The sequence below is a fragment of the Rousettus aegyptiacus genome, unplaced genomic scaffold (genome assembly GCF_014176215.1).
Source record: "Rousettus aegyptiacus isolate mRouAeg1 unplaced genomic scaffold, mRouAeg1.p scaffold_m13_p_10, whole genome shotgun sequence".
NCBI lineage: Eukaryota > Metazoa > Chordata > Mammalia > Chiroptera > Pteropodidae > Rousettus > Rousettus aegyptiacus.
The window spans coordinates 22,068,002-22,084,527 of record NW_023416285.1 but is presented as its reverse complement, the minus strand read 5'-3'; the positions used below and the strand labels follow the sequence as shown (position 1 = coordinate 22,084,527).

Here is a 16,526-nt window from a genome sequence, read left to right as displayed (position 1 = left end):
TATATATAGTTTATTTTAATTTTGATTAATGCCAACCTACTTAAAATTCTAATTTCGTTTCTGTGAGGACAATAATCTCCACCTAGTAGGACTTTTGGAAAATTTAGAGAGATGGTGCATTTGATGTTTGGCACAGATGGTCACTCAGTAAATAAATATCCATCCTTACTGTTATTATTGAATTAGATTCTAATTGAAATGTGGGAAAATTAAATAGCTCTCACCATTTTGGGTGTACTACTTATTTTTTTCTTAGGTGAGGCAACCCTTGTTGACCTCATAGATTGCAAGGACCTTGTCAGCTTACAATCCCTTATTTTTTTATTTTTCATGCCTATAGCACCTGGTCTTCCTAGGTGGTCTTCCATCCAATTACTAACCAGGCCCGACCCTGCTTAGCTTCCAAAATCAGACAGGATCAGGCTTGTTCCAGGTGGCCTGGCCGTAGACTTGGGTGTACTACTTTTGCTGGGGAAGGTTCTATCTTAAATCTATGAGATTGGAGTTTATATTTATTTAAAAATGATCGTGTGAACAGTGCAGTATTAGAATGGCAAAAACTGCTGCCTTAATATTAACTTCAGATGACTCACCTTTTCCTCTTAACATGAAGTGTTGGAAAAACCTAAGAGGTGAAACTCTGTTTTCTCCACGGATGTTCTTTGCAACCATCATTTAAGGACATTTCCTGTATTGAGCTTTGGGGAGTAGTAGATTACTCTCCATATCACTTTCAGCTTCTCAAAGGGCAGCGTTTGCAGGAAGGTGACATTTGGAATAGGTCTCCCTTTAAGCCAGCCCCAAGGGCAGAATGGAGTCGAGCTTCCTCATTCCTTGCCTGCTTGCCGGCCTGTTGTTGGTTTTTCCCACCGTCACTGACCTTTGAGGCAGAGAAGGAACAGGGTTGCAGGATGAGTCATGTGTAAGCTTATGAGCAAACCCAAGCTGACTGTCAACAGAAAGCGGAGCCTCCTCCTCTGTAAGTGGCATAGCAATCAGCATTTGCACTGTCCAACGAAACATGTATATTCATGGAGGAGGAGGCCAAACGTGGATGGAGAAGACACTTTTCCAGATACGTGGGTGGACATCACGTACCTTGATTCATTCTCTGCAAACTAGGCTGGAGTGTTTCAAATTTCCCTCTTCCTTCTTGTTTTATTGAAACAAATTATACAGACCCATTTCAGAGTAGAGGTTTGATTTCTTTTCAAAGACTTACAAATCTAGAATCTCTCAAAGTAAACTGAGTTTGTGGGCAAATAATCATGGCCAAAATCTAGATCATTTGTAAGTATATTTGAAAGGAGAGTCTTATAAATGTGGATGAATAATCACCCAATTTATAAAAGAAATTAATACTCTACACTTATATAGTACATCTGCAATTTTAAAAAAATCCAAGAAGAATTTTTTTCTTTTAATTAGCTTTCTTCTTCCCATTTCCCCAAAGGGCTTAACAAAATAGTGAGGGAGAAGTGATAGCATTATGCACTTATATAGATGCATAAAATTGTTATCTTGGAAAGTAAGTGGGTATTTGGACTTCAAAAGAGAATAGTAGACAGCTCTGATACATTTTATGCCTGATAGGCCAAGGAAGTCACTGCGTGCTATGCATCAGGCAGTCGGGGGCTGAAGGAAGAGGGCCTAGACTCTTAGCACCATATGTGGTTGGCTGAGCTTTCTGGAGACTGGTGAGGTCTTGGAATCCAAGACTGAATGTCTCATTGACTTGATACAGTGACCAGTTGTAACCCATCCTCCTCTCCCTCTCCTTCTCTTTCAGAGTTGAATGACAGTATAAATGAAAACAGTGACACCGTTGGGCAAATTGTCCACTACATCATGAAAAATGAAGGTATGGCTGTTGTAGTGTTTGGAACAATTCAATAGTCATATGTTTTATTAAAGACCTGTTTCAAAGAGTCAGGATATGTATGGACCTTCCTGTCGATGTTCTGAAGTTATCGGCAGCAACTTTTACCTGAGCTCACTAATAGCACATCTTCCAGCATTATTCAACCATGAGCGTTTCAAATAAGTGAGTTTTCTAGGTTAGTCCTCGGAAAGTTGCAGAGTCATCCCTGGAGGTGACAGCTTACCTTTAAATCCTGGCCTCACTTCAATATGGGGAAAGTCACATTACTTCAATTTCTCCTCTGTAAAAGGAGGGTAATAATAATAATATTTACCTCATAGCATTGTTGTGACATACTGCACATGAAATGCTTGGTAAAAGAAGTGCTCAAATATTATCTATTCCCTTTTTTGTACTTTTAGGAAAACTGTGGTAAAAGACACATAATGGAAAATTTACCATTATACTCACTTTAAAGTGTATAATTAATTGGCATTAAGTACATTCACAGTGTTATCTCTATCTAATTCTAGAAATTTTTTATCATCCCAAACTGAAAGTCAGTACCCATTCTTCATCCCCTTGCCCTACTCCTATCCACTGGCCACCACTGCTTTCTGTGTCTATGGATCTGTCTGTTCTGTGATCTATTCTCAAGTATTGAAACTTTTGATAGGTTTATCCTCTGTGGATTTAAGCATTTTTCTCCCCCTCTCAGAGGTATTCTAAACCTGTATCTTCTTAAATGGAGGATAAATTTAGATAAAATAGGGTCATTGTTCTGAACATGGCTTGTTATCTGCAGAGGATGACACTTTGTGGTCAGTGACTTTTGAGGTGCGTGCAACTCCGTGCCCACAAACCCCATAGCCACGATCCCCACACTTTGCATTCTCACAAAAATTTAAAAGAAAACCTCTTCCTTGGGGTCTGCCTTACTCTAGTCAGAGTTAACTCATACATTGTGCACTGATCCAGCTGAGCCTTTTGCCCAGAAGTTGAAATACGTCTGTACTGCCCAGTAAATACCTGCTCCTTCTGCCCCGAGCCTTTTCTACCCCCCCCCCCCCGCCCTCATTCTCAGTATCAAGAAAAGCACCCGCCTGGCCCAAGCTGTCAGTCAGTGCGTCTGATGTAGAAAAACAGCCATTGCATATGGTTCAGCATAATTTTCATTGTTCCTGATACAGTATGCTTTATGTATTTGGCACAGATCAAGGTGCTTTCTGTGTGTAATCGCCTTTAATCCCCAGAGTGTCTCTCGGCAGGTGGTATTATTAGATCCATTTTATAGGTGGAGATACGCAGGCTCCCAGTGCCTGGGGTCTCACGGTCAGTGAGGGGTCCAGGCCTGCTTGGGTCTCTCTCGACTCCGTCTCCTCTCCTCTCTTCTAGTTTGCAGTTTGCAGTTTCTACCGGATGTAAAACAAGATAATAAACTTTACAGAATGGTGTTAAAAATAAGACCAAAGCAGACCAGAACACTTGGATTTTGATCTCTGTCTCCCAGAGACCTTCCTTCAGGGGAAAAAAAAACTTGGCGACACTATTCTTGGGCACTTGATGGTGTATGTTTCTTTAACGTAAAAAGGTGGTTTTTAATTTACGCGAGAAGCACACAGGTATGTTCTTGGCACTGAAGCTTCAGCCGTTACGGAAGTGCACAGTGAGGCATGGCATGGACAGCCCCTTCATTGCTCCTGTGCCTCGTACATTTAAAACTGCCTCACATGGCTTTGGGGAGCTGGGAGACCTTTGGGACTGGGGCTTGTGAGAGCCGAAGCAGCCGCTAAATAAATGTGTGCTGGATGAGGTGTCAGATCGATGGAAATAAGTCAACTGTGGAAACTTGGTGAGGGCTGAAGTTTTTATAGCTTCATAGTTCCCACTGAGTGTCTGCTATGTGCCTGGCCTGTTCTAAGGGCTTTGTGGGAACTAACAACCCTATGAGTTGGATGCTTTGTTCCCATTTTACAGTTGAGAAACTGAGGCCCCACAGTGCTTAACTGACTTGCCAAAGTTGCACGGCTGGCGAGGGGCAGAGCTGAGGTTGGAACTCTAGCATCACACTCTCGAGTCTATACTTAACCACTTGCTATTACTGCCCCATTTGTGGTAGCAGGCAGTCGGGTTGGTAAACTTAAGCCCTTCAAAGAGATAAAGCGTATAGTCGCTATTGTAAAACTCAGGAAATGTGAACTCATTAAATTCTCGAAACTACCTTACGAGGTCGCCACCCTATTTTGCAGACAAGGCAGCAGAGGCCAAGCAGGGAAGAAACTCAACTCGCCCCTGGTCTCACACCAGCATATGGCAGGATGGTGCCAGCAGGGGGCCCTTCTCGTCATTACAGCAGGGGAGGCGCCTTGCGGTCCTTGGAGCATGCGTATTATATAATTTCCTCACTCCCACACTCAAGGGCAGATAGGTCTGTTCTTCTCTTTTGAAATTATGTCCTTTTCCTTTTGGACAGTAGCCTTTTTTTTTCTGCTACAGTGATTACCAGTAGGTAACGTTAGAGTAACGCCCGAGGCACTGTTTTCCTTCTCTCTCTTCTGCTCCCCAGTCCTTTCCCTTCTGTCAGACCCCTTACCCCCTTCTCCTGTCAGCGCCTTCACCTGTCTGCCTGTGATCTGGCCCGTGAGAATGGGCGGGGATTCTGATGCTCTGTGAAGCCCTTGGTCTTCTGTGGCCACCTGGAGACATCTGATCTCACTGGATATTCCTGTCCTAGCTGTGGCCCTCTCTGGCTTCCAGCCTGCACAAAAACCACACTGGGTGATGAGTTACGTACCTGGATCTCTTACCAGTTATAACCTGGCTTTTTCAGGTTGCCGTTGAGACTTAAGTCCTCCATAGAGCAAACCCATTTTTATTTTTCCTTGGTCTCTGTCATTGAAAGATTCCGAACCTACTACTATCGATTTAGTCCTCCCTGTTGATGTTAATTGAACTTTCGTATTCTTTTTAATTGTAAGCACACAATAGAATAACTTCTCTTATAAAATTGAAAAAAAAAAAGGTATATGATTAAGTACAATCCATCTATCACCATTTTCCCATGTTAATTTAGGTTTTCTTTGCCTATATTTACATATTTTAAAGCATTTTCAATCATGACATATGACTAATGTGCTTTCCATTTTTAATTTGGCTAATGGAGTAATATTTCACATATGTACTCTTGGTGACAGACTTGTTTATGGTTTCAACATATCATGTCTTGAATGTTGCAAGTCAGGTTAGTTTAGATAAATATCTCTCGAAGGGTGAATTGATCAGCTGACCTGAGTGCTGATTATTTTCCTCCTGATCTTAAGGCTCGGATTAACTCTAGTTCTACCTTTAATTTTCCTTTCTAAGTTGTGCTGAATCGATAGTGTTTACGAGGTCATTGGGGTTTTCCTGCCTTGGGTGGGAATTTGGAAAGTACTTGCAACTCCATGGCTAAGCTCCTCTGCCGGGCCCTTAAATCATTCTCCAAGTCTGCCAGATTATTCACACCAGGCAGAAGGATCCCTTTGTGATATTCTTACCTCAATTTATATTATGGCAGAAAGGATTCCTTTATAAATTGTCATTACTGAGCAGGTCTCTGAAACTTGCTGTTATGGTTATGCAAACATCCCGTGAACTATGGAACTATTAATCATTTGGGTAGCGATGTAGACGTTGAAGGAATTAGAAGGACATCTATCCACCCTAGAGTCGGATAGACCAGGGTTTGTGTCGAGGTTTGTCACTAACTGTGTGACTCTGGCCAGTCAGTTACCATCTTTAGGCCACAGTCTCTAGGTCTGTAAAATGGAGTGATGATTCTACCTGCTGTTAGGGTTGTCAGGAAAGTCAGGTGTGGTAAGGTTGTTTAATCAGCGACTGGCACAGGGCAGGCACTCTTGCGTTGGTTATAGCGTTAGTAGTTCTTGCTTGGGAAACTTGCCTCAATTGTGAGGGAGAACTTTGAAGAGAAGCGTGAGTGGTAGGAAAAAAAACAGGGAATTTTTATTGCATGATTTTGATTGCTTTATGCATATTATCAGGCAGAAATTCAGGAAAGAAGAGACATTTTCTGGAAGTTACTGCCCACTAGAAGCCTTCCCCTGTGCTCAGCAGGTTTTCTTCGACCTGTCGCTCACTCCTCCCATTCTTTGCAAACCCAGGAAGCGGGGAGGTGTAGTTGACAGACTGTTGAGAAGTGTAGGGGACGCCATATTTTATGGCTTATCGGAGCTATTAGTAAGGAGGAGATATATGTTCAACAGAACTTAGATTATTGTTCTTTTATAGTAATTTTACAACTAAATTAAAGCAGGTGTGTAAGTCCTATCGGTGGTGTTATGTTAGAAAGTTTTCTCACCACAGGAGACCAAAAATGTTCCCATGAGACAGATTACTCCCTGGTGTAGACTGAAAGTTAGACAAGGGTGTAGGCACCTGCGCCTGAGCATGTGTGTGTGTGTGCAGGTGTGTCCCACATACCAGAGAACTTCCTCAGACAGGGTAGGTGTGGATGCTGTTCGCATAGGAACTTGAGTCTGCTCTTAAAAGCTGTACTCAGGGCGAAAAATGGGGCTGTTCTAAGAGATAAGGGTGAGATACAGGAAAACAACAGGGTCTATAGAAAACAAGTTTTAGTGTATTTTAGATGATTTTAATGTATTTTAATAATCTTCCTGGGGTCACTTTATAATTCTGTGTTTCTGAAGGAAGTCATCATTCCGTAAGTGATTTCTGAGACAACTATCAAACTTCAGTTTTTTGAAAAGCTCATTCTTTTAAGTGAGTGCTATGAGTGCCGTCTTTCTCTTTATACCTTTTTTCCTAGTGGTTTTTCCTATTTTTTATTTATAGTTTTGAAGCTCGGTAAATGATGACAGGATATTTCAACTGGCAAACTGTTATGTATATTCTAAAACCCTTTACCTGGGAGAAATTTTTTTTCTATGTCCTTGATGTTAGTCCAAAGGCAACACAACTGACATCACTAGAACACACTTCGGTTTGTATTTCAGAAAGTGCCGCATGTTTGTCGTGGGGGAGACACTGTCAATCCGTTTCAGCATTTTCTTTGTCACGGCCAAGTCTTACTAGAGCAGAACTTGTGTTTGGAAATGCATTTGTGGATCCTCACAGAGAGTTATGAAGGGAAAGCCAAGACAGTATTTCTTTTAGAAAAGGATGGTATGCCGTGTTACCATTTCTTTAAAAACGCCATGCATTTGCAAGGGTCGTGTTTGGGTGAAAATTAGATTGTGGGCTCAAAAAAACTTTATATATATATATATATATATATATATATATATAACAGATTATATATATATAGTACATAAACAGATACGTGATATATCTATAGTATTATAATTTTATGGGAAGGTGATTAGGGAAAAAAATGTCAAAAAAGGCTACTGTGGGTGAGGCAATAATGAAAAAAGTTGAGAAACACTATATCGACTCTTAATTGTTAACCCGGAAAAACAGCAGTGTTGGAACCAGAGTTAACTTTCCTCCTCTAGGGACAGCATTTGGGATGTGAAATGTTACGTGTTGGTGTTAACTCTGATGGCAAACAGTGACTGTTCTTTCTTTTGTCTCTAGAAGATTCGTTGTGGTTTGCCACAAAGAGTAGTACTTTAAAAATCAGTGGAAAGGTTAGGAGTCAGTAATGACTTCTGGCCTTGCAAATTAAACATACAAGAGAAAGCGAGCTTGGCCACTCAAGAAGAAGAGACAAGAACATTGTGCGTCAGCTTAGATTCAATTTGCTTTTGTTGACAGCCATGTACATGATGGATTGTAAAAAAAAATAATAATAACGTTAGAAATCTAGTTTAAGTCAGTCCATATTAGGTTAACTTGTATATGTGGGGAACACTTGAAATTTCAAGCTGTCTGGCCTGAGCTAAAGTCTTCTGTGTTTAGGAAGCAGAGGTAAGGCGAACGTCCCACCTGGAAAATTATATTATATGTGGGATTCTATGTTGGATAAACTCGATACTACATGGACATCCAGAATTTAGAGCTTATTATTTGGGCACATAGAAATCATTAGAATACTGGTTTCTTAGGACATATATTTTATTACATACTGAGCAAAACAAGCTAAATATAGAGGAGCAGCAGCATATAAATCTTCCCTGTCATTCCAGAGGAGGAGAGAAATGTTACATTGTCGTGATGTGTAGGAAGCAAAACCCTATCTTAGACCTGCTTTCCTCCGCCTAGATCATACTAAATCCCCACGTGCTAAAAGTTGTTGGCAGTTGGTGACATCTTGCGGGTTTGCCTGGGGAAAGTCCCCCCGCCCCCTTTCTAGGGCCCCAAGGCCTCATCTGTGAACTGAAGGAACTAAACTTTGGTGTTTTTCCAACAGCTTTTCAGTTGTGATAATTCTATGATTACTCATCTTTTTCATGCAATTTTAACTTTTTTTTGTTTTTTTTTTACTAAAAAAACCCAAAAAACTTTTTTTAACTTTTTTTTGTTTTGTTTTTTTAGCAAATGCTGATGTTTTAAAGGCAATGGTAGCAGATAACAGCTTGTATGATCCTGAAAGGTGAGTGCTCCTCCCCCCCTCCCCCCATTTTTCAGTTGTTTGCTAGAGCAGGTTTCCCAACTTTGGCATTATTGACATTTGGGCCCGATAATCATTTGCTGTGGGAAACTGTCCTGTGCCTTGGAGAATGTTTAACAACATTCTTGGCCTCTGCTCACTGGATGCCAGTGTCCTTCTCCCCTCAAAATATCTCCGCAATTGTTAACATCCCCTGTGGGGCAGAGTCACCCCTGGTTCTGAACTGCAGTGTTAGAGAATGGTGAAGGGAGGAAGTAACAGCCTGCGTTTGGGGTCCTGGGTCGAGTCTTACCTCTGCAACTTATTGAGCATCTCTTCTTGGCAAAGTTAACTGACCACTCTGAACTCAAGTTTCATCACCTCTGAGATGTAGATAGCCACTTTACCAACTTTATTGGTTGGGTTATTACAAGGAATACAAAATGCCACAGGCATCGAATGATGAGTAAATGAAAAGCCAGGCCGGTTTTGGGGCACCTGCTAAGTTTTAGTTTTATATTACCATTTTTAGGTTATGGTTGTTGAGCATCTTAGTCCTTCCTAATCAGTTCCAGAACAGTGTTGCTATATAATTTTTCATTTCTTCAGTAACGAGCATTTATTGAATGCCCGCTGTAGGCAGAGTGCTATGCTGGAGCTGGGCTTTCAGATCCTTGCCATGGAGGACTTGGCCTAGTGGGGTACAGAGACATGTGTGAGGCCTTGTGGTGGAGAGTTTGAGAGTGATGTAGAAGTAAGGACTGAGGCCACGGGGAGCTTATGGGGGATGCACAGAAGAAGTGCCCTCTGCGCCAGGCATGCGACAAGCAGAGACAAGAGGCAGGGGCAGCTTGTAGGCAGGGAAAGTCCAGGAGAAAAGGCTCCGGAACATAAAAGTGTGGGACATACCTGGGAAGGTTCAGTCTGGGGTGACAGTAGCAAGAGGGACCAGGAAGGCCAGTTGGGACCTGGCGACATGGCAAAGAGTGTGGACCTTTTTCTGCTTTATGCTGCGGGGGGTGCACCCAGCACATCTCAGTTATTTAATATGTGCTTGTCAGACTGGCCATGTTAGCCTTGCATTTTAGCAGGGTAACTCTGCAGGAAGGTTAGCTTAGGAAACTGGTGGTGTAGTCACAGGACGTACAAGCTGTGACTTCTCCTGCATTCCAGCCCTAAGCACAGACACCTGGTGTTAGCTAACGATTTCTTTGCCTCTGTCATCTTTGGGCATCATGTAATGCCTTCATCGGGCTTTATGCACAGCAGGTGCTTGATAAATGGTCGTTGAACAAATGTTAAACTTTTGAATTCGACCTTCTACTGTGTGGTGTTAATTTAATATTGTTTTACCTAAAGCTGCTGCTGAGTGTTTTTATTTTAACAATCTAAAGAGCATCCCCTGAAGAGTACCAGGAAGCCATTGGTTGAAACTATCTCCTCAGCCATGGGTTACACTTCTTTCTTCATGTGGAAGCAGACTGGTTTCAGCAGCATAAAGGCTGGTTTATGCAGTCATAAGACTTCCATGTGCCTCTGAGGCATTTGGCACAGTCTCAGGTGGCGGGCTTTGCTGTGACGTAGCGCCCCACCTACACCCACCTACAGCCACTTCACCGCCCCCAAGGGCTGGTTCCTGGTCAGGCTGGCCCTGTCCTGGCTTCATTCCTCCTTTCCTAGTGGACCAGAGTCTTGACATGTGCCTTTGGAAAGTAGCCAGCCTCTGCCCCATATGCTTCTGCTTTTTTCATCTTGGATGGTCTGGCTGTATTTCTTCCAGAAAATCAAAGCAATCGCTTTGTTTCTACCACTATCTGATGGTTAAGATCATAGTTTCTAGGATTAAGACTTTCTAGACTTGGGGCTTGGATCTATCACTTATTAGCTCTGTGACCTTGGCAATTTATTTAACTTCGCTGAGCCTCGAATTTTTAAAATGAAGAAATCAATAATACCTGTAAATATTAATTAAATTAACATATATTAAATGCTTAGACTATTGTTAGCTATTTTGTATTACTGTAATCAACTCCATCAGCCTCTCTTTTGAGCATCACTTTTGATATCTTAACCTAAAAGCTTTCTTCCTTGATGCATTAGTTAGATTGGATCAAATATTCTAAGTAATTTGGTAATTTGATTTAAATTTCTTTGCTTAGAAATCTATGCAGGCATTTTGTTGTGTGTGAGAAATTAGTATGGTCGCATGAGAATGGAGATCAGTCATTTACAAGAAACCTAGTCCTTTAAAGACAAACAGTGCATCATCATTAGAAGCAGGGGCTTATTTCTAGCCAGTTAATTCCATTCTAGAAGTGGTAAATCACATCACTGCTGTTTCAAATGAGCTGTCATTGCACAGTCAGAAGAACCGAGTATTTGCTGCCTAAGACCAGTTCACAAAGCACATTTGTTTAAATGAAAGAGGCATTTTTTTTTTTTTCTTTTGCTTTAAGCCTGCTTCTTACATGGCCGGGGGCAGATTGCTTAGCTGGTGTTTCTTTTAAGTAATCAGTTCTACCATCACCTTTTCTTTCGACCTTAGCCCTGTGACTCCCAGCACTCCTGGGAGCCCCCCTGTGAGCCCCGGGCCCTTGTCCCCAGGTGGCACTCCAGGGAAGCACATCTGTGGCCACCATCTGCACACAGTGGGCGGTGCCGTCGAGAGGGATGTGTGTCATCGGTGTAGGCACAAGCGATGGCACTTCATAAAACCTGCCAACAAGTCCAAAGAAGGCCGTCCAAGGCGTCAAGGAGAGGTCACTGTCCTGTCTGTGGGCAGGTAAGATCCCTGTGGATGCTTTGTGTTTGTGTGACATCGTTGCTGCGGCGTGTGGGTTTGTACTGATTTGTTAACTATAGAGTATGTTCTGCTTAGCCCGGCTTGGGTCCTATCTCTGGGCTTTTCAGGAGTTATCCGGTCTGAGTTCTGCATTTTTTTCCAGCAGCAGAGGAATTCTGACAGGTAGCTATTGCTGGATCAGATGTCAGATGTATTAATCGAGGTAAAAAATTAATTACTTGCTGTATTAGGGTTCTCCAGAGAAGCAGCACCAATAAAATACAGATAGATATAGATGAGAGAAGATTTATTACTGGAATTGGCTCGGGATTATGGAAGCCAAGAAGCCCCATGATCTGCTGTCTGCAAGCTAAAGAACCAGGAGAGCTGGTGGTGTAATTCAGTCCAAGTCCAGAGGCCTGAGACCCAGGACGGCTGACGTCCAAGGGCAGGAGAAGACATGTGTCCCGGCCTGAGCAAAAAGAGCAAATTCACCCTTCCTCTCCCCTTTTTTTTTTTTTTATTCAAGCCCTCAGGGAATCAGATGACACCCCCACATTGGTGAGGGTGACCTTCTTTACTCAGACGACAGATTCAAATGCTGATCTCTCCTGGAAACACCTCAGACACACCCAGAAATAACAGTTCCACCAGTCCAGCTGACACATAGAATTAACCGTCGCACTTGCTGTAATAGCTAAAGCCCAAATATCAACTACGTGCGGAACAGAAGTTTATGTTTCACTTGTGGAAATCAGCAGATCAGTGCGTGGCTCTTCAAGCAGTCATCTAGAGTCCCCGGTCGTCCACCTCGAGGCTCTGCTAGGTTCGCTAGCAGAAGGACAAAGTACACAGCGTTGTTCATAAGAGGTTTTAGTGAGAAGAGCCTGGAAGTGGCACATTTCATTTTGCTCACGTTCCGCTGTCTAGAGCTCCATTACTTGGCTTGACCAAACTGCCCAGGTGTCTGGGAAATGTGTCCAGCCATGCGCCAGGAAGAAGGAAAGAGAGAGAGTTGGTCCACCGCTCTCCAGTCGGTGCTCCGTCAGGTCCGTGTAGAGTCCTGTGACGGCTTCCGTGTACTTCGCCTCACCTGAGTCCCGGGTTTTCCACTCCTAAAGTACTATTTATGTGTGATCCCTGTGACGTGGAGGTCGTGCAGTTCAAGCGATGAATTACTTTGACTGCACGTAGAGTGTTTTTGCAGCGGAATGCTTTTGCAGTATCTGCTGTTTTGATTCTGAGTCTCACGCAGGAACTGCATTGCTAATGCTACGTTTAGACAGGCAGAAGAGAGAAATGGTGACGAGCGTGCCTGCTGAAGCCAGACTGGGGAAGCACCGAGCAAAAGTTGACAGTGCTGCGTACATGGCCCTTCCGTCTCTACTGACAAGCTGTGTGTGGGAAGAGCAGTCTGGACTCATTGCATCTCCTTCGTTTGAGTCTTGGTACCACGACCTAAAATCTCTTGCTTCTCTCCCTGCCTCAGTTCCCACCTCTATAAAATGGGGATGAAAATAACAGTCACCTCATTAAGTTGCTGTGAGTAACTAAGTTGATTTAGGTAAAAGTCTTAAGATTAGTTTTTGGCACTTTAATGCACTCAAGAAATGTTGGTTATTATCATCATCATCTGAATTACTATTATTGTAATTCAGTTGAATTTCATCATCTGTAGCATCAGCGATGAGGAGACCGCATGGCCGTTTGCCACTTCCAGCGAAACAGTACAACTCATGACTACACTGCTTTATTAAGAAGCAGAGTCATGGGAATTGATGAATGCTGAGTGTAATGAGAACCTGTAGCTTGTTTAGACAAAGCGTAGTTTGTTTGTTTAAAAAAAAAAAAAAAACTGCTGAAATGTTCCACTCAGATTCCACATGCGCATTTTAAATGCCCCGAGTCCAGCTCTCTTTCTTCGGTGAAGAAGCGCGAGGAGCGTTCGACGGCCGCGGCCCGCTTTTCAGCACGTGCTGCTTGCGGCGTCTCCGGATCGACAGGGCAGAGCTGTGGTCACACCGTTTCCTTGCTCCTCCTTTCACTTGCTTGGTCTCTCTGCTCCCGATGGTGTGTGATCTCATTTTGAACAAAGAATTTACTTGAGAGAGGTTTAAGGGAACTGAGGGCCAGAACTAGAAAGACGCTGTTATGAAAGACTTTAGGGATCTCATGATGATAGAGTAGGAAAACAGTCCAGCTCAGCAACTTTAACTCCTCTCTGAATCGCTAATGAAAATTTCTTTAACTTTTTTCTTAATCCTTCCTGAAAATGAACCCAAATTTGCTTAAAAAAAAAAAAAAGGCAAAAACTGGATACAAATACCCATTCTGACCAATAACTGATAAAATGCGTAGTTGGGGCTCTGTTGGCCGTGCGTGTGTGTGTGTGTGTGTGTGTGTGTGTGTGTGTGTGGAGATTGGATTGTCTGACAGGTGTACTTTGTGGAAGTCACATCTGGAGTGAACGTTTTGCTTATGTCATTACATCTGTCCAATTTGCAAACTACTCATGCTTTTATCCACCCTTCTGTGGTTAAAACAACTGATGCTTTAGAAACCACAACTCTGGGGCTGTGTAACACTTGAGTACCGTGTTTTTAATGCATTTCCCATGCTATGTAAAGTGTCCAGAGTAGTCCGTGACATGTGTCAAGTGGAAATCAGCCAGCAGGTTTGCCCGGGGCAGGGGGCTTTGCTGGCAGGAGTGCCCCTCTGTTGAGTATGGTGTTTTCTACGCTGTCTTAACTCTGGGCTGGGATCCTCTGGGTGGATGATTTTTGATTCACCCATAATTCTTGTTTACCGGAAGAGCAAAACCCAGCAGATCTCCTCTTTGCCCCTCAGGTTTAGAGTCACGAAAGTGGAACACAAGTCAAATCAGAAGGAGCGGAGAAGTTTGATGTCGGTGAGTGGGACCGAAAGCGTCAATGGGGAGGTACCTGTGACACCTGTGAAGAGAGAACGAAGTGACACAGAGTAGCAGGTGAGTTGTGGTTTTGGTGACGTTGGGGACAGGGTGGCGCGTGGTGGCGGAAGGTGCTGAGAGCCTCCCCGGGGTGTGTGGAGTATAGCAATGACTCGGCAGGGAACTGAGCAGGCTCTCCTGGAACTGGCAGGACTGGGGGAGACCGAACGTGATTACTTGTCTGTCCAGAGTTTCTTATAAAGAGACCGCAGAATTGGGGCCCCCTGCAGGGGCTTGGCCTGCATGATAACGAGAAGAAGGTTACGTATGACGCACTGTGGAGTGATGGGGATTGTGCAGACCAGAAACCACATAACCCATCTATAGGGCTTGCATTACCGCAAGGCAGAGGCACTGAGTGTAAGAGTTTATGCAAAAAAAAAAAAAAAAAAAAAAAAAAAGAAAAGAAAAAAGAAAAATTAGAAATCTAGACTTTTTAAATGTGAACTTTCCACAGGTTTTTAAATGTTGCAAGCATATTAGATTTCTTTTAAAAACCATGCAGGCCAAATGAAATATAATCTTATTGTCGTTTTTGGGTAAACTGTGATTTGAAAAGGCTAGAGCAAGTTTTTTCCATTGAGGTGAAAACCAGTTTACTTTGATGTGCCATAGTCCTAAAATACTCTCAGTAGGAATATTACTGTTTCCACCAAATATTTTGAAGCAATTTAAAAGCAAAGCAAAGGCTTCTTGGTTTGGCAGTTTTAATTTTGGGAGCTATTACTTAAAAGAAAAAAGCCTGTAATATTTTAATATTGGCTTAGCTTTTGTCTTACTCTTTTCTTTCTGTCTTGGCTTGAGTAGTGGTCATCCTTTCTTATTATATGCAAAGGGATGAGTGTGAGGACTCAGGAGTGATCATGCTCCAAAAGCTATAATGGAACCACGAGAGCCTGAACATTAAGGCGTAGGGGGTGGGGGGTGGGTCACGGGAGAGTAGATGGTGGGGTCCTCGAAGGCCCCTGGAAATAGCAGTGTTGAATCTGAGCCCTGAAGTCAGGAAACCAGGTTTAAATGCTGGTTTGCCACGCACAAGCACTGAGACCTGGGCAAGGTGTTTGGTTTTTCATGCCTTACTGGAAAATGGAAATGGTGCTTCCTGCTTAAGGGGCTGGGATGAGATTTCCATGAGATGACACGTGAGGCCCAGGACCAGGCATGTAGGAAATGCTCAGTCAATGCTGCTGGTTAGTATGTGTTCATTCACTTTTGGTTGATATAGCTAAGTGAATGAGAGAAGTGGCTTTTGAGTGAAGCTTCTCTGGTTATCTGCCCAGGCTCAGAGGATGACCTGGAAGTAATCTGGAAGAGTGTGTTCCAGATTGCGTAGACACGGGGGACTCTGATGGCTTTCCAGCAGTAGTTACTTCAGTCTTGCCTTCTGAGAGATCTGGCCCCTTCCACTAAGTTTAGGAGGTGAACAGAGTCTTTCTTTAAAGAAGAGAAACAGAGCAGAAGTCTGTCTTTGGCTTCTTAGCCAGTTACCAAGAGGAATTTAGGAAAAGGAAGAGGATGATGAATATGATAACAAAAGCAGCTAATGTAGTCTTCCACTCTTCCGGGCATTGTACTGATACATATCTCACATGTCACCATTATAAACATCTCCTTCTGGGATGCATGCTATTATCCCAGTTTTATAGGTGAGAACCCAGTGAATGGAAAGGATAAGCCGCATATTCAGGTTTACATAGCTGGAAAGAGGAGCTGATTTGAACCTGGGTCTCCAGCTATAAGACCAATTACACTCTTCTACCATCCTAGGATGCTCATGAAGGGGCAGCCTAGACCCATGAAGGGAGAAGGTTTCCACCAGTGATCTAGATCTTCCTGGTCTAATATGGTAACCACGAGTCACCTGTGGTACTTAAATTTAAGTTAATTAAAACTTTAATTCTGCAGTTGCACTAATCACATTTCAGATGTTCAGTAGCCACAGAAGGCTACAGGGTCTGCATACTGGACAGTACAGGTGCAGAACATTCTATCACTGCAGAAAGTTTTATTGGAAAGAGTAGATGGTACGTTAGGTGTTAGAATTGGAATCCTGAGTGACCCTGGTAAATTAGAGAAGCGTTCAGATTAAAGTCTGTCTGCAAAGAGAAGCACCTGGCTATTCAAGTCTAAGGTGAGGAAAACCCAGTCAATTTAGCTGCAAAGAAAGCATGGGTGGTAGTGACGGTCTGCGTATGAGTGAGTCATCAACCTGGGCCTCTGTCCAGATGGAGATGGAGCAGACCTGGAAGAAGAGGATGCTCACCCTCAGGCAGGAAGTGCAAGACTTGGGCCGGTAGGGCCCTGCTAATGTCCTTTGGCTGGATTTGGCCACTACTGCCCAGAGGGAAGAGCTCAAGATTTGGGA

General features: G+C 43.1%; 1 protein-coding gene across 1 annotated transcript in view; it reads left to right on the top strand.

Annotated features, from left to right (window-relative positions):
* RELL1 (RELT like 1) overlaps nt 1–16,526 on the top strand; it is a 50,726-nt gene that overhangs the window by 24,779 nt on the left and 9,421 nt on the right. Inside the window, exons 3-6 of the mRNA XM_016140719.2 lie at nt 1,790–1,861; nt 8,357–8,414; nt 10,957–11,193; nt 14,041–14,179. Coding sequence (XP_015996205.1) covers nt 1,790–1,861; nt 8,357–8,414; nt 10,957–11,193; nt 14,041–14,176 — 503 coding nt within the window. The 3' untranslated portion in view covers nt 14,177–14,179. The remainder of the gene's footprint in view (nt 1–1,789; nt 1,862–8,356; nt 8,415–10,956; nt 11,194–14,040; nt 14,180–16,526) is intronic.